Source organism: Nannospalax galili, unplaced genomic scaffold (genome assembly GCF_000622305.1).
Source record: "Nannospalax galili isolate Female #2095 unplaced genomic scaffold, S.galili_v1.0 scaffold1735, whole genome shotgun sequence".
Taxonomy (NCBI): domain Eukaryota; kingdom Metazoa; phylum Chordata; class Mammalia; order Rodentia; family Spalacidae; genus Nannospalax; species Nannospalax galili.
In genome coordinates, this window is record NW_008336857.1 from 229452 (window position 1) to 251459 (window position 22008).

Consider the following 22008-nt stretch of genomic DNA (forward strand, 5'->3'; position numbering starts at 1 on the left):
TATAATTATATAGTGTGTGTGCTCACATGTGAGTGTGGTTGTGTCTGTGTGTGTATTATTGTGTGTGTGTGTGTGTGTGTCTGTGTATGTAGGTCAAAGGAAAGCTTATGGGAGCAGGCTCTTTCCTATCATGGGAGTTCTGGGGCTTGAATTCAGGTTATCAGGCTGGTGGCAAGCAATTTTACTCACTGAGCCATCTCAGTGATCCTGTTTTTATATTTATCTGATATAGGCATTGCTATGTATCTGGAGCTGCCCTTGAGCTCACTGTCTTGTCCAAATGGACTCAAACTTGCAGCAATTCTCCTACCTCTACCTGAAGAATGCTGGGACTAACAGGTATGTCCCACAAGGCCCGGCTTTAGTGTCACTCCTCGCCTGTACTTCTTTAACTGTAGCCTTCCTTCACTGAGGATAGCCTGTGCTATGGACACTGCTGTATGTTCTCTGTGTAGGCAGGCAGAATTTATTCAATTTGTTCAACATTACTATTCCAGGGCTGGCACAGTACTTGGCACACAGTAGGTCCTTTGCATCACCTAGTGATGGAAACAGACCAGGAGCTGGAGGGGGCTTGTCTCCAGACGTGCAGGGCTGAGGGTGACAACTGAAATCATGGTGCTCTAGCTTTCCAGTTGCAGAGCAGCCCAGAGTGCTTGCTGGCTCTATCCTCTGTGTCTGGGTGCCCATGTTTGAACCTTGACAACAACAGTTGATAGACTAGGGAAGGCCATTTCATGCACTGAATCAAGCAGAAACAGAAACCTGACCACCCTACTCCAAGCCCTTCACTGCTTTGCTCCTCTGGTGAAATTTGGGGAAATTGTTTTTTGGGGGTGTCATCTCCTGTCTTTAGCTCACCTTCTAGCTTCCCTCACAAAATGCAGCAAAACACCAAACCCACCCTGAAAATCCCCAAGAGGAAAACATGATTGCGCTTCTCAGAAATGATGGTTATCTTTACATATGCAACTATACAGTAAGGCAGCTACAGACTGTATTAGCCTCAGAGAGGGGAAAAAGATAAGAAAACCCCTGTGCAGACCCGGGACACGGCCGGCTCACATAAGATTTGCCATAGGCTCTCAGGAGTGCCTGGACCCTCTGAGGTTCTTTCATCATCTGCCCAGACATGCTGGCCAAGAACATCTGGGACGCTGTTCCATGTGGTCTCTGAGTCGGAGTTTTAGAACTAGGACAGGGTGTCAGAGTTCAACTCTTCGATCCCCATCTAACCAGATTTTTCACATTTGATTGATAAGGAAAGGGTTTTCTTGGCTAACTTGAGGCATGGCTGCTGTGGAGTAGAATGGAGACTTGTATCTGGTTTTCTAAATCCCAATTTTCACACCATATTGCATTAATGCACCGTGTTTAAAATAGCTACAAAGAGTGGAGAGACTTAGGGAAGAAGAATTAGCTATTTCTAGGACTGTAGATTGGTTCTTAGTTGGTTTCATTTTTGTATTTAACATAGATTAGCTTTTCTTTTTAAAAACTGTTCACATTTTTATTGTATGTGTGCGGGAGTGTGTGTGTGCATGTGTGTGTGTGTGTGTGTGTGTGTGTGTGTGTGTGTGTGTGTGTGTGTGTATGTATATGCCATGCCCTGGATGTGTCCAATCAAAGGACAACTAGTAGGAGCTGGTTCTCTCTTCCACCATGTGGATTGTGGAGATTAAACTCGGGTTGTCAAGCTTGGTGGTTTTACCTCCATCTGACTGACTCTAGATTAGTTTTTCTAGTTTCACAACCCAAGACACCAACAGGAAGCTCCCTTTGGTTCCACACTGATCCTAATAGATGTCTGGGGAAGACTTATGGAAGGGCACAGAAAGGAGCCTGGATCTGTGAGGAGCTCTAAGTGGCTTATCTTTTATCAAAACCATGCATAAGAAGTAACATTGCTTCAAAGAATGGGCGTGAAGGAAGGGGTTGCAAGGAAAACTGTGAGTCTTGAAGGATAAGTGGGGATTTATGTAGCAACAGGGACATTTGCAGTGCCTGTAGGCTGGGGATGGGATGTTCAGAAACTCGTGTGTGCAAAGCATGAAAAGAGTGGCCTGGGTCCATGCAGCTGGTGTCTGGCCTGGTAGCAATGTGCTGGGTTTACAGGCATGTGCCACTATACCCAGTTTATACAATGCTAAGGATTGAACTCAGCTTCAGGCATGCTCTACTAACTGAGCTACAACCCCAGCTCCTAAAATGGCTTTTTATTTTTTGAGACATGGTTTCACTGTGTAGCCTGGCTGGCCTGGAACTCACTATGTAGACCAGGCTGGCCTTGAATTTACAGAGCTCCACCTGCCTCTGCCTCCTGAGTGCTGGGATTAAAGACATGTGCCACTACACCTGGCCTAAAAATATCTTTTAAGGTAGTAATTATCAAAGGAAGATTTGCATTTTAGATAGATGCCTTTAAGGAACCAGACTTTTTTTTTGGTTAGAGTCACTGTCTAGATTCATTCATCCATTCATTTATTGATCCAAACTTATAATGCCCGTAATATAAGTCAGGCAGTGATCAAGACAAGAAAAAGTTACATAAAACCAGCAGGACTGGAGACGGAGTCATATAACAAAGTGTAAAGGCTGAGAGACAGGTTTGAGAAATATCAGGAGTTGAAAATCAGCAAGACCCAGTGACTAATGATATGGAGGAAGCAAGATGGGAAGAGAAACATCTCTGTAGATGGTTGAAATCAATACTGTGGCCAATATTTTGGGATTATATAACGTCTCGAGAAATTTTCCGTCAGGAGCTCCAGAAAGAATAAAACCCATGTGCTAATATGTAAAGATCAAGCAGTCTTCATCTGCAGTCTTGGAAACAGGAGACTACTTTAGAATTTGTTATTTCTCCAGGGGAAAGACAGACCTGCCCTAGGGATCTACTCGAAGTGCAGATGGAGCTGAGAAAGGTTGAAATAAAATTGAAAAGTTTTGCTGGGCCTCTTTCTACAAGAGCCTTGTGGTAAGCCTTTCCTAGAAGAATTCTAATTTTGTCAAAATGGATCTGCTTTCATGTAAATTTAGAATGAGCTCTCAAAAACTGAGAGCAGCAAGAACAGCAGGTGAACACAGATGGGGTGGGGGACAGAGCAGATGGGGCAAAATTTGAAAAAAATACATGTATTTTCTTAAAAGAGAAATAAAAAGTTCTTTACTAATGTTAACTCACCTGGCCAAAACATTCACTTTTGCTTTCTTAATTCCTTTTGTACTACCACAACTAAAGAACAGCGAGAATAAAAACAAAAGGCTGTGCGCTGTTAAAACCTTTACCCTGTGCTATACGACGGGGATGTCTTGTTGGGCAGCTTGCCCAGGTTGCCTCTTGTTCTCTCTGTTCTGTACGGTGAACAGGTAAAATGTAGTATTTACAATTCTGGGAGTGAATTAACCCCTGGAGAAATATGGGTTGGATTTTCTCACATGCTCACAGTTAGCTGGTTTGGTACCTGAGTAGGGTACCAGTTTCCTTTTGTTGCTAGAAGACAGGGCATTAGAATCAGGTCAGGAAGCTGAACAGCCAACATGATAGAAGAGTCTGATCCTGGAGTGAGGCTGATGGCTCAGCAGACAAAGAGCTTGCTGTGCCAGCAAGAGGACCTGAGTTTGGAAACAACGTATCCTTGGAGCAACCGGCTGGGGAGACTAGCTAGCCTTATCTGTGAGCTCTGGGTTTCCTAGATCTTGCCTCAAGAAATAAGGTGGAAGAGCGACTGACTGAGAAAGACTCCAGGCATCAACCTTGGGCCTCATGTACTGTATACCTACATCCTCACACACATGAACATTCACACATATGTGTGTATACCACACACACAGACACATGAAAAAAAGAAATAAGAAATATTCTGATACTGGAGTCTTCTCTATCCTGGACATTGTTATATTATCTGTTCCTCTTTGTAAATGGCTTCCAGGAACTTTACTTCAGGACTAGACCTGATTACAACACACAAGACAAATACACTCAAGAGGCCCTAAGAAGCCCCAGTGAAAGTAGGCTCTCAACTTCCTATGCAGGAGTAAATATTTCACAAACGGCAAAGACTTTTGTTTTAAGTAGCTAAAAACAACTGTTTTGGAGAAACAAGGCTGAACTAACTGCTGACACGCGATCAGAGCCTGATAGCTCAGCTGCACACTTGGCTCCCAGCTGTGGGTTAAAGTGAGCTCTCAGCCTTGCAGAGGCTTTCTGCAAGTGCAGCCTGCCAAGACAAGAAACAGGTACCTGTGAGCAAGGACCGCGGCCTCAAAACACCACTCCAGACTGCCCAGAATGGCACCCAGGGAGTAGCTTTGGAAGCTAGGCGATTAATTTTATTCAAAATATTTAAAACTTTTGTTATTTATTTATTTATTTATTTGTTTGTTTGTTTGTTTGTTTGTCTTTTTGAAGCAGGGTCTCCCTGTAGCATTATTTATTTATTTATTTGTTTGTTTGTTTGTTTGTCTTTTTGAAGCAGGGTCTCCCTGTAGCCCCAGCTGTCCTGGAACTCACTATGTAGACCAGGCTGGCCTTGAAATCACAGAAATCCACCTGCCTCTGCTTCCCAAGTGCTGGGACTACAGGCATGCGCCACCACGCCTGAATTATTTATTTTTAAGTGTAGAAGTGTTTTGCATGCAATGCCCACGGAGCCAGAAGAGGGCATCAGAACCCCTGGAAATGGTTGTTACCCACCATGTGGGTGCTGGGAAATTGAACCCGAGTCCTCTGCAAGAGCAACCAGTACCTCTTAATCACCGAGTCATCTCTCCATCCCCTTATTCAAAATATTTGTCTTATGTTCTTTTTCCTTTTAGACATACACTCTATATTGATCTGGAATTCCTGGGCTCAAATATTCCTCCTGCCTCAGTGTCTCAAGAAGTTGGCACTAAGGATGTGACCACCATACCTGGCTTTTTGCTTTATTCAAATAGAAGGGCAAAGATGCCAGTCTTCCAGCTGAATAATGCGTGAGGGCTATTACTTGCTTGTGTTAGAAAACCTCGGCTGACAAGAATTTCTTATGGAGAAAATGGAGGTGACTTTAAACTATTCAGCTGGGCCCCCTGAAGGCTACTGATAACCCTAGGTTTGCAGAGTCTTTTCCACTGGGCTTGGGGAGGAGAGCCTCTCCATATAGGAAAGGGGAGAAAAGAGAGAACAGAGAAGCTGTATCATATAGGTGGCTGTCCTCTGTGCTTTATTAAGCGAAAGGGCTGAAAACATTTTATATGCTCCCAAAAATTACCAATAAGAAGCAATGCAGGAGGAAATCAGGGGCCCAAGGGAGCAGAAGTTTGTGGAGCCTGCCTGGGATGGAGATTCACAGAGGAGCTGGAAGTGTAAGGCAGGAGGTGATTTCATCCTGGTATGCTTGCTTCCACTCCCTTAACCATACGCCACAGTGTCCTTTTCTATGTGACAGTAGTCAGTGAGTAAACAGAAACAAAATGGAGACTAAGACTTTATTCCTCCCTAAATACATGTGGGGGAATGGTCCTCTTTTAATGAGTACCCAGCCACAGTGTTACAGCACAGTAAAATCAAAGGCCTTCTCATTACATGGGTTTTCCCATAACCTGAAAAATTATTTACTGAGTGTCTAACCAGAGTGACAAACACCCCCAAAGTTTAGATCTGCATCAGTGTCTCCCCTCCAAAGCAGCTCAGGTTATAGCTCTTATGAAGGACCAACAGGAAGGAGTTAAAACATAAAACATAAATATAAGTATGAACTAATAGCCACGAAAGGGGGAAGCAGTGTGGTAGGAACTATCAAAACCACTGTCTTGGAAACACACCATCTTAGACAGCACCCTATAGACTCCCTGAGAGTCAATAGGAGGTTGTCAAATGAAATTATAAAAATTATAATTAGGGACTGGAGACATGACTCAACCATTAAGAGTGCTTGCTGCTCTTCCAGAGGATCCAAGTTCAGTTCCCAACACCCAAATCAGGCAGCTCACAATTGCTGGTGACTCCAGTTCCAGACACCTTCTTCTGGCCTCCAAAAGCACCTGGTCATATGAGCATTACACACACATATATACATACATAAAAATAAATCTCTAAAAAGAAATGATAATTTAATCAGATAAAACATCTGAGACAAACCCACAGGATTCAAGAAATGTAGATGATCTTATAGCTAGTCAGGTGTGGTGATGCATGCCTTTAGTCCCAGCACTCAGCAGGTAGAGGCAGGCAGATCTCTGTGAGTTCGAGGCCAGCCTGGTCTGCATAGTGAGTTCCAGGACAGCTGGGGCTACAGGGAGACCCTGTCTCAAAAGGCCAAAAAAAAAAAAAGCAAGCCTCATGGTTAAAATGTTGCCTTAGTGTCCCCACCCCACCCCATAAATTCTTCTGCACAAGCCACTTTTCTAAACATAGCTTAGTTATCAGACTTCTAGGTTTCTAGGTGTTTGCCTAATTTTCTGCTACAATGATGCTCTCTCTCTGTCTCTCTCAGCTCCAAGTAAAATTAATGAGAATGTTTATGATGCTAGGAAGAGTAAAGAAAAAGTAGACAAGGATTTAGGGTAGAAATCTGTCCTATAGGGTGCTGTCTCAGATGATGTGTTTTCTAGACAGTGGTTTTGATAGTTCCTACCACACTGCTTCCCCCTTTCGTGGCTATTAGTTCATACTTATATTTATGTTTTAACTCCTTCTTGTTGGGCCTTCATAAGAGCTATAACCTGAGCTGTTTTGGAGGGGAGACACTGATGCAGATCTAAGCTTTGGGGGTGTTTGTCACTCTGGTTAGACACTCAGTAAGATCTGGAGGGTGAGCAAAATAAAATATTTATATTCAAGGAGACTAGAGTTGTTAATTTTCCTATCTAAAATTTTATTTACTTATTTACTTACATATTGATTTTTACTTATTTATTTAGTGTATGTTTTCATGTGCTGGGGTTTGAGTGTGGCAGTCAGAGGACAACTTGTAGGAGTTGATTCTCTCCTTCCATCATGTGGGTCCCAGGGATCAAACTTGGGTCCTCAGGCATGGTGGCAAGTGCCTTTACCTGCTGAGCCTTCTCATGTCCCTGTCAGTAGTTTTCTATCGTTAGCTTCCTAGAGCTTCGCCCAAGCAGCAGTCTCAGGGAAGCAGGGAAAGCACATGGAACAAATACAGTATCTCACTCTAAGAGAATGTTCTAGACCCAGCTTCTTAAACCGTGAGTCACAACCTCATATGAAGTCTCCTGACTGAAAGTGGGAGCTACAAAATATTTGGCAACAGTAAAAGCTTCTAACGCACAACAATCAAAATTTAATTCAAAATCAAATACTTCAGGAAGCAAAGTATTTCTGGCAGTGTACACCCAGGTTGCATTCCAGGACCTCACTGCAGCCTTGGTTCTCAACACACAGCACGGGCACTTTGCACTTGGAGCACCACCATGCCACCCAATGCCAGAAACACTGCCTGAAATGCCTTGGCTCAGATCCTAGACTACCATATGTCTGATTTGTATATGACTGTACAAAGTTTCTGCTCTTATAGAAACATGAACTTTCATTACAGAAAGCATATTTTTAATATTTTTCTATAGCCATTCCTTAGCATACAAGTATCAAATTAGTATATCTTTGGATTGTATTGTGTTAAAATGATTGATTTTTTTCCCCTTTCTTGATCAATTTATTTATTTTTTGTCTTTTTGAGACAGGGTCTCACTGTAGCCACAGCTGGCCTGGAACTTCCTATGTAGACCAGGCTGGCATTGAACTCACAGAGATTTGCCTGCCTCTGCCTCCCAAGCGCTGGGATCAAAGGTGCATGCCACCACGTCTGCTCTTGATTTATTTACATATATATATATGCACATGAAAGTGCATGTATGTGGAGGCCAGAGGTCAACCCCAGGTATTGTTCCTCAGGTGTCATCCACCTTTTTTTGCGGTAGCATTTCTTACTGGCCTGCGGCTTAGGCCAGCCGGCCAGTGAGCCCCAGAGATTTTCCTGTCTCTGCTTTCCCAGCACTGGGATTATAGGCCTGTGTTTTTTTATGTGGGCTCTGGGGATCAAACTCAGATCCTCATGCTTTCCTGGCAAACTCTTCACTGACCGAGCCTTCTTCTCATCCCCAGAGTGTCTGATCTTTAAAACTGCTGTTTGACTTGCTGACTGAGTCTCATTTAAAAATCATTAATGAAGGGGGTGGTGGTGGTGGTAGCTGGAGAGATGGCTCAGTTGTTAAGAGCATTTGCTGCTCTTGCAGATGACCTGTGTTCAGTTCCCACCTCCCCAAAGGCAACTAACAACTGTCTTCCTACAGCACTGTATGCACATGGTATACCTACATACATGCAGGCAAAACACTCATACACATAAAATAAAAATCATTTTTAAAAAATTATTAAATGAATGATTTTTTTGGCTTGGGACTAAGAAAAAATTTCCAAAATTAAAAAAATGATTTATTTATTCTTATTTGTACAAGTGTTTTGGTTGCTGGTATGTTTACTAGTATGTGTGTAGTGTTCACTAAGGTAGGAAGAGGGTGACTCAGAGTTGTCATGTAGGTGCTGGGAATTGAACCCAGGTCCTCTGGAAGAATAGCAAGTGCTCTTAAGCCCTAAGCCACCTCGCTAGCTCCCCAATAATTTTTGAAATGGCCCTAAGCATAGTTCTGCCATTTTGTCCTGCATATTTATGTGAAGAAGCATTCTCAGCATTGATGATTGAAAATTGAAATGTTGCCAGGTATGGTGGCACATGCCTTTAATCCCAGCACTTGGGAGGTAGAGACAGGAGGATCTCTATGAGTTAAAGGCCAGCCTGGTCTACAAAGTGAGTTCCAGGACAGCTGGGGCTACAGGGAGACTTTGTCTCAAAAAGACCAAAAAAAAAAAAAAAAAAAAAAAAAAAAAATCAAAATATCAATCAACTCTGAGAAATACTGAAGGTCCTATGTCCTGCAGGATCAAATATTCAGTTAAGAGCTAATTATTCATGTAAAAATAAATAAGCATACCTATCTACTAGTACTCAAATTTTCTTTAGTCCTTAATAAATGGTAAAATTACATGTATACCAAAGAATTACTCTAAACAAATTTATTTATGATTAATTACCAGTAAGTGATTTGTATACCTATTTCCTATATCTTCATAGTCCCAGGGTGGTGTAAAAACTTCTTGGGTAAGGAGTAGGGAGTAGAAAAATTCAAGAAGCCCTGCTCTAATAAGTGAAAGCTACCCTGAAACTGGTAGAGATTGTCTTTTATTATATCTGTGAATTTTCTCTCAAAGGTGATTTTCCTATCATCTTCAGTAGTAATGAACAAAATAGAAAGAAAGCGAATGTTCAATGTGACCTGATATGAGTTTGACAGGTGAGAAAAATCAAGAACCAGCAAGGCAAGGGCTGTGTATCCAGAGTGTGTTACAACGGAACAATGATCCCCGAGGTTGCAGAAGGGCACAGAGATTTTAAGTTTCAAATTGCCTGTCCTGTTCCCTTTACACATTCACTTCCTTGTCAGGTTAACAAGACTGGGCATTTACATTCTTGCTTTTAATCACAGAATTCCTCCTCCCCTCTTTAAAAATCCCCCTTTTCTACTCTTTGTAGAAATACGTTGATGAGAAGAAAACGGGGTCAAACTGAGAGAAGCTATGTTAGCTGTACAGAAATTGTCAAAAGATGAGAACTGCTAAAGTCTGTCAAGCACTTGTTTTTGCAGGATGTGGTGGAATGTGTCTACAGCCCCAGCACTTGGGAGGCTAAAACCAGAACTGCAAGTTCAGACCAGCCTGCACAACAGACATAGTGAGATCAAGGCCAGCCTGGGCTGTATACTGAGACTATTTCAAAACACAACAATGCAATTTTGTTTCTGGTTTCTTTTTGCTTGACTATGTGGTGATTTTAGCTAACTATTATAGTCAAGAAATTAATGTACTTTGAGCCGGGCATGGTGGCGCACGCTTTTAATCCCCAGCACTTGGGAGACAGAGGCAGGTGGATCTCTCTGAGTTGGAGGCGTGGCCTATATATATAGCGAGTGCCAGGCCAGCTGGGGCTACAAGGCGACTCTGTCTCAAAAAGACCAAAAAACAAGATAATGTACTTTTTCTTTCTTTCCTCTGACCTTTCTTAGCTTTCTGCCTTCCCAAATCTTGACATATTGTCATCTATAGAATATGAATCTAGCTTAATTTTTTTTTTCAGTGCTGGAAATAGAATCCAGGGCTTTATGCATGCTAGGCAAGGTGCTCTACCACTGTGCTACTACACCACCACAAAGCCTGGGGTTGGGGGGAGAGAAAGCGAGAGAATGCATGAACTTGCTGGAGTGCTCTCCCATGTGTAGTTACATGGAGGCCAGAGGTTAATGTTCGGTATCTTCCTCTATCTTATTAATATCTCTATCTATCATCTATCTATCTATCTATCTATCTATCTATCTATCTATCTATCTATCTATCTATCATCTACCTATCAATCATCTATCTATCATCTATCAATCATCTATCTATCATCATCTTCCAGACAAGGTTTTCCTGTAGCCCCAGCTGGCCTGGAACTCACCAGGTAGACCAAGCTGGCCTCGATCTCAGAGATCCTCCTGCCTCTGCTTCCCAAGTACTGGGATTAAAGGCATGCATTACCACGGCCCACCTTATTTTTTGAGATAGGGTCTCTCCCTGAACATGGAGCTCACTGTTTTGATTAGTCTCTGACCCCCTAGTTCTGGGGTTACAGATATATACCACTGTACCTGCCTTTTAGATGGGTGCTGGAGATCCAAAATCATGCTTGTGAAGCAAGCATTTTACCCACTGAGTCATCTCCCCAGCTCAAATATTGGTTCTAATACCATACTACCTAGGTATGAATCCCAGCTTTCCATATTTGTTAATTATATAATCATTTACATTAATGCTTTTATGTTGCTATAACAAAATGCCCAAGGTGGCACTTACAAAGAAAAGAGGATTATTTAGCTCACAGCTTCAGATGTTGAAAGTCCAAGATCACATGGCCACATCTGTTTGGCCCTTGTTGATGAACCCTTGGCTATATCACAACATGGTAGAGAAGTGGAAGGGAAGTGGCCACATGTAGAAGAGATCAGGTGCATGAGGTAGTCCTCCTTTATAACAGCCCACTTCCATGACAACTCAGTCACTGGCATAAATTCCTTCTTAGGACAGTGCATCATGACCTTGAGCTAGGCCCCACCTTAAACTGTGCCACCCGGTGATCAAGCTTCTAGCATATGAACCTTATGTGACAGAGTAAAATCATATCTAAACAAGTTACTTAAACTCTTGTTCTTCGGTGTTAACATCTGCTAAACAAGACACATTAGGGCTGGAGGGATGGTTCTTGCAGAGGACCAGGTTCGATTCCCAGCACCTACATGGCAGCTGACAACCATCCATAACTCTAGTTCCAGGAAATCTGACACCTTTTTCTGACCTGTGAAGGCAACGCACAACATAGGTACACTTACATGCAGGCAATACAAAATAAAAATAATAAATGAAATATTTTAAAAAATAAGAAAACAAACTGGGCATGGTGGCTCACGCCTTTAATCCCAGCACCCGGGAGACAGAGGCAGGCAGATCTCTGTGAGTTCAAGGCCAGCCTGGTCTACATAGTGAGTTCCAGGACAGCTGGGGCTACAGGGAGACCCTGTCTCAAAAAGACCAAAAAAAAGAAAACATTAACAGAATCTACCTTACAGTGGCTGCAATGGATGATTTATAAAGTTTTCTCTGAAGTACTATAATTATCATAAATTCTCACCTCATCTCATAGGTGGAATTTAAAAAAACCATAGTTTTGCTGGGCGTGGTGGTACATGCCTTTAATCCCAGCAGAGGCAGAGGCAGGTGGATCTCTGTGAGTTCAAGGCCAGCCTGGTCCACATAGCAAGTTCCAGGACAGCTGGGGCTACAGGGAGACCCTGTCTCAAAAAGACGAACAAACAAACAAACAAACAAACAAACAAACAAACGCACACTCTTTAAGTACTGCATATCAATTTCTAAAGTCTTGATGGATTGTGCCAGCCTAAAAGGTTCTTAGAACATGACTCAGGGAAGTGGTTCAGTACACTTCTAGCTGAATACTTAGAAGTTTCAGGCTAGGGGGCTCTAGAGATGGCTCTGTTGTTTAGAACACTGGCTGCTCTCATAGAGGGCCAGGGTTTGGTTCCCAGTACCATATGTTGGTTAATAACTGTTTTTAATTCCATTTACAAGGGATCCAACACTCTCTTCTGGTCTCCATGGGCACTGCATGCATGTGGTACACTTATATACATGTAGGCAAGACACTTATGCACATAAAATAAAAAGAGAAGCCGGGCGTGGTGGCGCACACCTTTAATTCCAGCACTTGGGAGGCAGAGGCAGGTGGATCTTTGTGAATTCAAGGCCAGCCTGGTCTACATAGTGAGTTCCAGGACAGCTGGGGCTACAGGGAGACCCTGCTTCAAAAAGACCAAAAAAATAAATAAATAAAAAGAGAGAAAGAGAAAGGAAGAAAGGAAGGAAGGGAGAGGAGAGAGGAGGAGGAGGAGGAAGAGAGAGAGAGAGAGAGAGAGAGAGAGAGAGAGAGAGAGAGAGAGATATCCAGCCAGCTTCTCCAGGCCATGTGGAGTCTGGTGCAGCCTTGGTGCTTTAGGGGCACAGCACTTCCCTGGGGCTGACCCTCCTGCTTCCTGTACTGCTCAGTCCTGCTCATCTTTATCCAGAATACTTTCTCACTCCTAACAAACTTCCATTTGGCCTTCCAGGTTTGATTTAACCCTCATTTCCTCTATCTGGGAACCCCCAGGCAGAAGTTGGGAGACAGACTGAGAAAGCCGGGAGTGCCAGGGAGCCCAGCTTTAGGCTTTGGCCAGTATCTGAAAGAAAAAGAGGTAGAAAGAAGCCAGGAGTGGCAGCACACGCCGTTAATCCTAGTACTCGGGAGACAGAGGTAGGTGTATCTCTGTGAGATCCAGGCCAGCCTGGCCTACGTAGCAAGTTCTAGGCCAACTGGGGTACAAGGAGACCCTGTCTCAAAAACCCTAACCAAACAAAACAATCAAACAAAAAAAAGGAAAAGTTACTGAGTATCTCAGAAAAGCAGACAGGCTCCACAGTGCTACATGATGGAAATCCTATCAGTGTCTGTCTGCAATCAGCTTTTTTTGTTTGTTTGTTTTTTTTTTGGTCTTTTTTGAGACAGGGTCTCCCTGTAGCCCCCAGCTGGCCTGGAACTATGTAGACCAGGCTGACCTTGAACTCACAGAGATCCTATGGTCTCCGCCTCCTGAGTGCTGGGATTAAAGGCGTACGCCACCATGCCCGTCCAGCAATCAGCTTTATAGTCACTGTATTTATTCAAGTTTCTAATTCCTGCTGCTCACTGTGATACACAGGCTTCCATCCTTACAAAATTAAAAAAAAATATTTTATTTGTGGATGGACGAGTCCCATGGTACATGCATGTAGATCGGAGAACAACTTTGTGAAGTCGGTTCTTTCATTCCACCTTTATGTGGGTTCCAGGGATCAAATTCAGCCTTGCACAACGGGTGACTTTACCCACTGATCCCTTTACCCAGCCATCTCACTGGCCTCTTTTGTTATTTGTTTATTTTGAGACAGGGTGTCAAATAGCCCAGGCTGCCCTCAATCTCTTTATGTAGCTGAAGATGGCCTTGAACTTCTGATCTTGCCTCCACCGCCCAAGTGCTGGGATTACAGGTGTGTGCCACCATGCCTAGCACTCTTGTAAAAAATTTTAAACTTGCAACATATATTCCCTGTGTTAAGGAGGCTAAACTCCAAAACAAAGCCTTCTCCTAGTATAAGACAGGTGTCCAGTATAAGTGAAATCATATCATCTGTTGATATTTTTAACTTTGAAATTTTGAAATAATTTCAAATTTACAGAAATGTGATAAAAATAGTGTGCCTGTGTTATGCTTTTCAACAACTTCCCTTAATATTAGCATGGTACAAATATGGAATTTACAAAACTGACATTAATACAATGTAATATAATATAATGACAAACCACTACCTTTTCCAAGGACTTCATTTGCTTCCCCAGTAATGACCTTTCTTTGGCTTGGAAACCAAACTATGATCCCAAATTGCATAATGAATAGTTAAAATTGACTAACCTGTAGGAATCAGGGTTTCATCCACAGGCAAATATGCATCTGCTTCGATGGTGACTTCATGGTCATATATATTTGGGGAGCCCTGGAAAGGAAAAGAAGAAGAAAGAAAAGATTTGTGGCTTGGTCTTATTTTACATATTCACTTTATAGCTTCTACTGTAAAGAAGTACTATCAAGTATTAACAAAGTCTTTAGAAATCTCAATTGACTAATGGTGATAATTAAATATGATCATTAGGGTGTAGGTAGACAGAGTCTTCATATAGCCATTGCTAAGTTTGGAAGAAGTTGTCAAATGTGATCCTAGGGCTGGTAAGATTGCTCATTGGGTAAAAGTGCTTGTCACCAAGTCTGACAACCTGAGTTCAATCCCCAGGACCCATAGAGTGGAAGGAGAGAACAAACTCCCACAAGTTATCACACACACACACACACACACACACACAACCTGTAATTTAAAAAGGAAAAATGTGGTCCTAGCATGCAAGTCTCCCTCATGCAAACCAAAGGGGAGTGGGGGCTGACCCATAACACAGACAGTCCTGGCCAGTCAGGTACCAGAAGGGAGTATCTGTCACCCTTCTCAGTTTCTACTCAGAGTATACACTCCCTGGAAGTCCATGAATCACAACGTAGTCCCTGCTTCTGAGGGTTTGCCTTTTTGGGAGAATCCGAGGCTGGCCCAGGAAGCCCAGGTCAGAAATCAGAAGGCCCAGGGTTGACCTAGTTCTGGCTCTCACAGGGTGTCCCCAGGGAAGGCACAAAGGCTTCTGAAATCTCATTTGTTTTGGTAGAAAACTAGGAGATATTCCTACTTTCTCCAGGCCCTTTTGAGGAACAGCCTTTAGTAAGGGTGGGTGCTGTCTGCAAACTGGAAAATACTTTTACAAATATAGATAAATACTTCTAATGAGGATTTCTTTTTAATTTCAATAATTTAAAACCTCACAGCAAAAAATGGGGAAGAAAAGCCAAGTGGGGACTTTTGCCCAATGACTGCTCAAAAATCAACTAAACCAAGAGTTTCCAGCTGGGGGTGGTTTCGCCTTGCAGAGAACATCTGAAATGGCTGGAAACATAATTGATGATCATGTCTGATGACGGTGCTGCTGCTGCTGCTGCTGCTAGCCTCTAAATGGGAAGGGGACAGGGACACTGCTGAACATTGTAAATGCACAGGACCGCTCCCAGCCTCCTGCCCCCACAAGAACTGTCTCAAGCCAAAATGTCAGCGCTCATGTTGAGAAACCCTGAGCAAAGCTAAACAGAAGCTTCCACCAGGTTCCAGAGAGGTAAAAATGGCTGGCTAGGTATTGATTTTAATATTCAGAAAGACTCAGGCAGCACAATCGAACAGATCATTCTGAGAAGAAAGGCTAAGATTTAGGGACCATGTGAGTTTGTGTTTACACACAGCAGAAATGGGTTTCATTACACTGCTAGGGGCTCTGCTGCTGAACTGGCATGGAAGGTTGGGTATGAGGCTTTGGTGGTACTAGATTGGAAGCAACAGCCTATCTAGAGAGCTGAAGATCCCCAGAACAGAAGAGCTAGGCCCATTGTCTCCTTCATCTTTCCTCTGCACACAGAAGACTTGAATGGCACAAGCTCACTAATGCCATCCAGTGAGGGGGGTCTGGAGGAGATGGTCCCTCTTCTAGATTGCTAGTCTGGCGTGTGTGTCCAGGTCATTACTCTCCTTCTCCAGGTGCCTGCCTCTTTGCTACCAGTCTTATTTTTTAAACAGCGTCTCACTTTGTACTTTTGGTTAGCCTTACTATGTAGACCAGGCTGGCCTGGAACTCACTGAGATATGCTTGCCTTTGCCTCCCCAGTGCTAGGATTAAAGGCACGAGCCACCATACCTTACTTGTTTCTGTTCTTTTGTAAAAGATAAATGCCTATTATAACGAGAACACTGCTCTGGTTTCTACTGTTACAGGTTATTTCTGTTCTTGAGCTTCACATAAATGGCATCCTGCAGCAGACATTCTTCGCTGGCTCCCCATCTACTTCCCAATATAATGCTCTTGAGAGCGTCAGTGTTCCTGGATCGTATGTGGTCCTTTGTATTGTGGAGTAGTATCCATTGTATGCCTGTGTCACATCTGTTTTGTTCACTCTCTTGCTGATAAACATGTGGGCTGTTTCCAGTATTCCCATATTATGAATAAAGAAGCTTAGGAATTTTCTTCTTATGTATTTTTATTCTTTTTTTAAACATTTTTATTTTATTTTATGTGTATGGTTGTTACGCCTACATGTAGGTAAGTACACCTGTGTCATGCAATGCCCAAGGAGGACAGAAGAGGCTGTCAGATCCCCTGAAACTGGAATTATGGACAGTTGTTAGCTGCCATGTGGGTGCTGGGATTTGAATCCAGGTCTTCTGCAAGAACAGTCAGTGTTCTTAACCACTGAGCCATCTCTCCAGCCCCATGTATTTTTATTCTTAAAAAAATTTTTTTAAACACTAAAGCAGGAAGAAAGTAAATCAACACGAAAACCACACACCAAATACTTTGATGCGTCTGAGACAGTAGGAAGGCCCAGAGGGAAGCCAGCATTTCTCAGGCACCTGTTCTCTGAATGGTCACTGGGCCACTGAGCATCCCCAGCATTCCTTCACTGAAGGCAAGCATGCTGCCTCTTCTGCATCCTGATCTCTGCTAGTGGAATATTACTGCCAGATTCATTTTCTTTTAAGGCCGATGAAAACTTGGCACAATACACTGATTCACACACATACCTTGAGGTCTGCTTCTGAGTTCAGTGTTTGTCCTGGTTAACTTTGCTTGGCCACTACTTGTAACTGTGAAATTTACAGAGTCCGTTATGATTTGCACAGGGCTTAAAGACCATTTTGTGCATAGCCTTTACTACTGCCTACTTAGCCCTTAACACTGCTAGCAGGGGGTCACGGGAGAGAGGTTTCTACCCAAAAGCTACAGCAACGCCTCTGCCATCCTGTGTTTTTCTCCTGGTAGAAATCTGACTTGTTGATTTTCCTAGGCTAGGTCGTATATTCAAGGAAGGGGGTCCTCTCCATCTCCCAAAGACATTCATCCTGTTCCAGTCTTGGTGCTGATTGGGTAGGTAGGGCATGGGTCACAGTTTGGCCAATGAAATGTGAAAGTCCACTGGGTTGCTTCTGGACAATGCTCTGTTGGTTCTTAGAAAAAGATTATTAGAGACATGAAAAATTAACAGGCCTTTTTTTCAGTTTCTGGAGACGAATATATTAGAGGTGACTCCTGGAGCTATAGCAACCATTCTATGACCATGAGGGGATAAGTCTGAAACAAAACCCAAACATCGAGGAAGGAGAATGGAAAAATGGAAGAAGCTGGTTCCTTGATGACGTATCTGTCTAGTCATACCAGAACCATGCCTCTTGCTTTCCATCTCAAATTCCCCTGACATGCTTTCATAACTCTTTAGGCGAAGTTTCAATAAAACTATGTTCTCTGAGTTTTGTGGTGGGCACAGGACAGTAGAAGAAAGGTAAAAGCAAAAGACACCCACAACCCACACAGCTTTTCCATCTTTGAAAAACATAGTTCTCCTCCACCCTGAAGGACCTCAACACTGAAACTCAGAGGTGATAAACTAATGCTTTGTGCCCCACAGTAGAACAAAAACGCTGATCACTAAATTTTGGAGTTGGGCATGGTAGTTCACACCTAGAATCCCTGCATTTGGGAGGCTGAGGCAGGTAGGCTGCTGTAGCTAGCCTGGGCTACAGAATGAGACCCTGCTACAAAACCAAACCAAACAGACCAGAACAGAATAAAACCAAATGTAGAAAAGTCAGCCTTCTTGTTTTGAACTTTGGAAATTCCATAAGAACCAACTAACTACCACTTCAGAAAATTATAGGAAAAAAATGGTCAGATCAGCAGTAAAACCCTAATAAAGGGTCAAAAGGGAAGATAGTACCAGTTGGTCATGATCATCAGCTTGTAGGAAATCAAGCCAAAGTGATTTGAGTAGACAATGCTACACTCTTTTGATAAGGAGGAAGTCATAGATAGCATCTGTAGAGCTGGGCTCTGCTTTTTACTGACTCACAATGTGGCCTCCTCAATAAGATAAAATGCTCCAGTTAGGAAGGTCTGAGGTAGGTTAGAGGGGATTGCTAGCAGGGACGGGCTGTCAGCAGTTTTGTACAACCCTCTGGTGGACATTTCATGGGTCTTCCTACTGGGCTGGTTTCAGTGTCGTCACCGACAACTTTATAAAGCTCTTTGAACAGTGGCTGAAAAACAGAATTAACTATTGTTGTGAATTGAGACTATGCCTAATAATCTAAAAGCCCAGGTCTTCTAGCCAGTTAATCCCAGAACTAGAGAGGCAGAGGCAGGCGGATCTCTGTGAGTTCAAGGCCAGCCTGGTCTACATAGTGAGTTCCAGGACACCTGGGGCTACAGAGAGACCCTGTCAAAAATCAAAAAAAAAAAAAGCCCGGGTCTTCTAAACTCAAGCCCAGAGCCCTCTCCACTGTACCATGTAGGGCAGGACTGGCTACCAAGAAGCCTTGGGAGAAGTGGGAGGGCTGCAAAGCCAGAGGGTACACACACTGGCGGTTCTAAAGGGGCTGGGCAAATGAGCAAGTTTCTAAACATTCAAGGGTGGGAGGCACCTTAAATGGAAGTAATTTAGAGGGAAGTAGGAGTACAATAAGGGAAGCAAGTGTAAGCTCATGTTGCAATTAGATAAAAGGGAATTCTTGAAATAACTAGTTACTTGTCTGACTCATGTGGGAAATAGTTACTTTTCTTGGTAGCACAGTATATCCATCTGCTCTTCCTTTATGACTTTTGTTTTACAGAGCATCTCCTATAAGCTACTTATTCTGCTGGGTCCCACCATGAGCATGAGTCCGTTTCCATACTGGGCTGGTCTCTCCAGCCACACATATCCTTTGGTTAGAGACGAGTGTGTCAGTTATAGCAGGAGAGAAGTTCACTTACCTGGCCTGCTAAGTTGAAATAAGAGTGATTTGTCAGATTGACTGGTGTGGTCTGGCTGGCCTGTGCTTTGTAGTTGACTACAAGTTCCCCACCTTGCAGGGTGTACGTCACCCAGACTCTCAACTCTCCAGGGTAGCTTTCCTCACCATCTGGACTGATGCGGGAGAACTGGACGCCATTGGACAACACCTGAGGGGTCCAGAGGACCTAGGAAGAAGTGTTCAAAACTGCTTAGTCACTCCAATCTCAAGTGAAAATGCCACATTTCAATATTTAAAGACTATCGATTCTAAAAAGGAACTGGCTATACAGCTAGTAAGGCTTTTGAATAATAGCCTGAATCTTAAACTCATCTAGAACAGTTTTATACAGGAAGGTGGTTTTCAAGAGAATTTCTTTTCCTTTTTACTCCTTATATTCTCTTCTCCTAACTTTCTATTTAAGTATCTATAATATTTCCCCCTTTGATATGCATTTTAATCTTGGAGTACAATTTTGACAAATGTCAAAACAGCAAAATCTTCTTATAGTTTTTAAAAATATTAGGGCTGGGGATGTAGCTCAGTTGGTAAAGTGCTTGCCTAGAGTGCATGAAGCCCTAAATTGGATCCTCAGCACCATATAAAATCTGGCATGGTGATGCACCCCTGTAATCTCAGCACCTGGAAGGAAGAGGCAGGAGGATCAGGAGTTAAAGGTCATCCTCAGCTCACAGAGTTTAAGGCTTGCTTGGGCTGCATGAGATACTGTCAAAACAACAACAAAAATCTTAATATATCTGTCCCTTTCTACTGGGATACTATACATAAATGTTTATTTATTACTATTTATTTTGGTGTTGGGATAGAACCTAGGGTCTCACATATGCTAGGCAAGTGCTTTACCACTGACCTATACTATTCCCTCAGCACCTATGTAAATACTCCATGGTTGTCCCTGCTCCCTGGGCAGAGTTTAAAACAAATAGGGAACTTGCTCCTTTAGGAAAAGTTCCAACTCACAAATCAGGAGTTCTGATTTGGGGGACAGGTTGTTCTTAGATTGGTGTGTCGCTTCCCTAAAGTAGAAGAGCTGAAGTTACTTTAAAGGTTTCTTCTTATTCTAACAAACATGATGCTAAGAATGAAGAAAAATATGGAGATTTTTTTTTTTTCTCCAAAAGAGCTTTCAGGAACATGAATAGGAATCTGGGTAAGAGTGGTTCCTCTCTTAAGTTCACCTGTCTTGTGGAGGGAAATCCAACATTTATCATGTATCCATCATGACCAATGCACCTGGCTAGAACTTTCATAGGGACTACTTCACCTTTCTCAGAGCAGACTTATAACCAGAGAACCGAAGCTCAGAAAAAAGGAAGCCTGTAATTGATATAGTTTTTTATAAAGGGCTGGAGAGATGGCTTAGCGGTTAAGAGCACTGACTGCTCTTGCCGAGGACCTGGGTTCGATTCCCAGCACCCACATGGCAGTTAACAACTATCTGTAACTCCAGTTCCAGGGGATCTGATGTCCTTGTCTGACCTCCACAGGCATTGCACGACATGGGTGCACTTACATACATGCAGGCAATACACTTACACATAACAAAACAAAACAAAACAAAACAGCTGAACACTGACAACTTTGTATGGCTCCAAATAATTCTGTTATCCCCATATTGAGTTCAGTGAAGTCAAGTTGCCTCCCACATTCAGGAGAGTGGAAGAGAACCCTCTCATACTTTATTATTTAAAAGAGGGAAAAATCTTGCTTAAAATCAAACATGTAACTAGTGCTAGAGCTAGCACTAGTTATAAATTCAGGTCTGGCTGTCTACAGCTACTCCATATCTTAGTTCTAATAAAAGTATTAAGTCACCTTCAAATTTTTTAAATTTTATTTGGGGGCTGGAGAGATGGCTCAGCAGTTAAGAACACTGGCTGGTCTTGCAGAAGACTCGGGTTCAAATCCCAGCACCCACATGGCAGCTAACAACTGTCCATAACTCTGGTTCCAGGAGATCTGATGGCTTCTTCTGTCCTCTGCAGGCATTGCATGACACAGGTGCACTTACATGCAGGCAATACATGCATACACATAAAATATAGTAAATAAAAAATTTTTTTTAATTTAAAATTTTATGTGCTTGAGTGCTTTTTTTCTTTCTTTCTTCATTTTACAGAGATCTGTCTACCTCTGCCTTTGCCTCCCAAGTGCTGGAATTAAAGGCATGCAGCACCATGCCTGTCTCATTTTTTTTTTTTTTTTTTTTTAAAGGAAAAGGTGTAGCCCAGGATGGCTTCAAACTTGTAATCTCCTACCTCTGTCTCTTCAACATTTCCCTCTGGTGTGCACCACCACAAGATGCCAAACCACTGTTTTTAACAGAAGAACTGAAGTCAAACTCTTGTACAAATAGAGTTGAAAGAAAATAATTTGGGGCAGTGGAATGTCTATAGGCCCAGGCTCTGCCCACTCACTTTGGGCAGGGTCTGTTCTCACACACACGCATTTGCCAGGAAGTGGAGCCCAGCAGGGACAGAGGCCTCGGCCTTCATCCACAGTAAAATAGCTGGCACTGGGGAAAATTTACTGAAATTAGATTATACTCTACTTAATTCCTAGAAATGCTGAATTTTCAAGGAATTCAAATTAGGAAGCCTAGGACTGGCAAGATGGCTCAGTGGGTAAAAATGTTTGTCATGCAAGTCAGATAGCCCAGTTTCAATCCCCAGAACTCACCGTGGGATGAATGCTCAAAAGTTGTCCTCTGGGCCAGGCGTGGTGGTGCACGCCTTTAATCCCAGCACTTGGGAGGTAGAGGCAGGCGGATCTCTGTGAATTCAAGGCCAGCCTGTTCTACATAGTGAGTTCCAGGACAGCTGGGGCTACAGGGAGACCCTGTC

General features: G+C 42.9%; 1 protein-coding gene across 1 annotated transcript in view; it reads right to left on the bottom strand.

Moving 5' to 3' along the window:
* The window catches only part of Galm (galactose mutarotase), a 75840-nt gene that overhangs the window by 33871 nt on the left and 19961 nt on the right, over positions 1-22008 (bottom strand). Inside the window, exons 3-4 of the mRNA XM_008831525.3 lie at positions 19125-19331; positions 14152-14233 (exon numbers count right to left, since the gene is read on the bottom strand). Of these exons, the coding sequence (XP_008829747.1) occupies positions 14152-14233; positions 19125-19331 (289 nt within the window). The remainder of the gene's footprint in view (positions 1-14151; positions 14234-19124; positions 19332-22008) is intronic.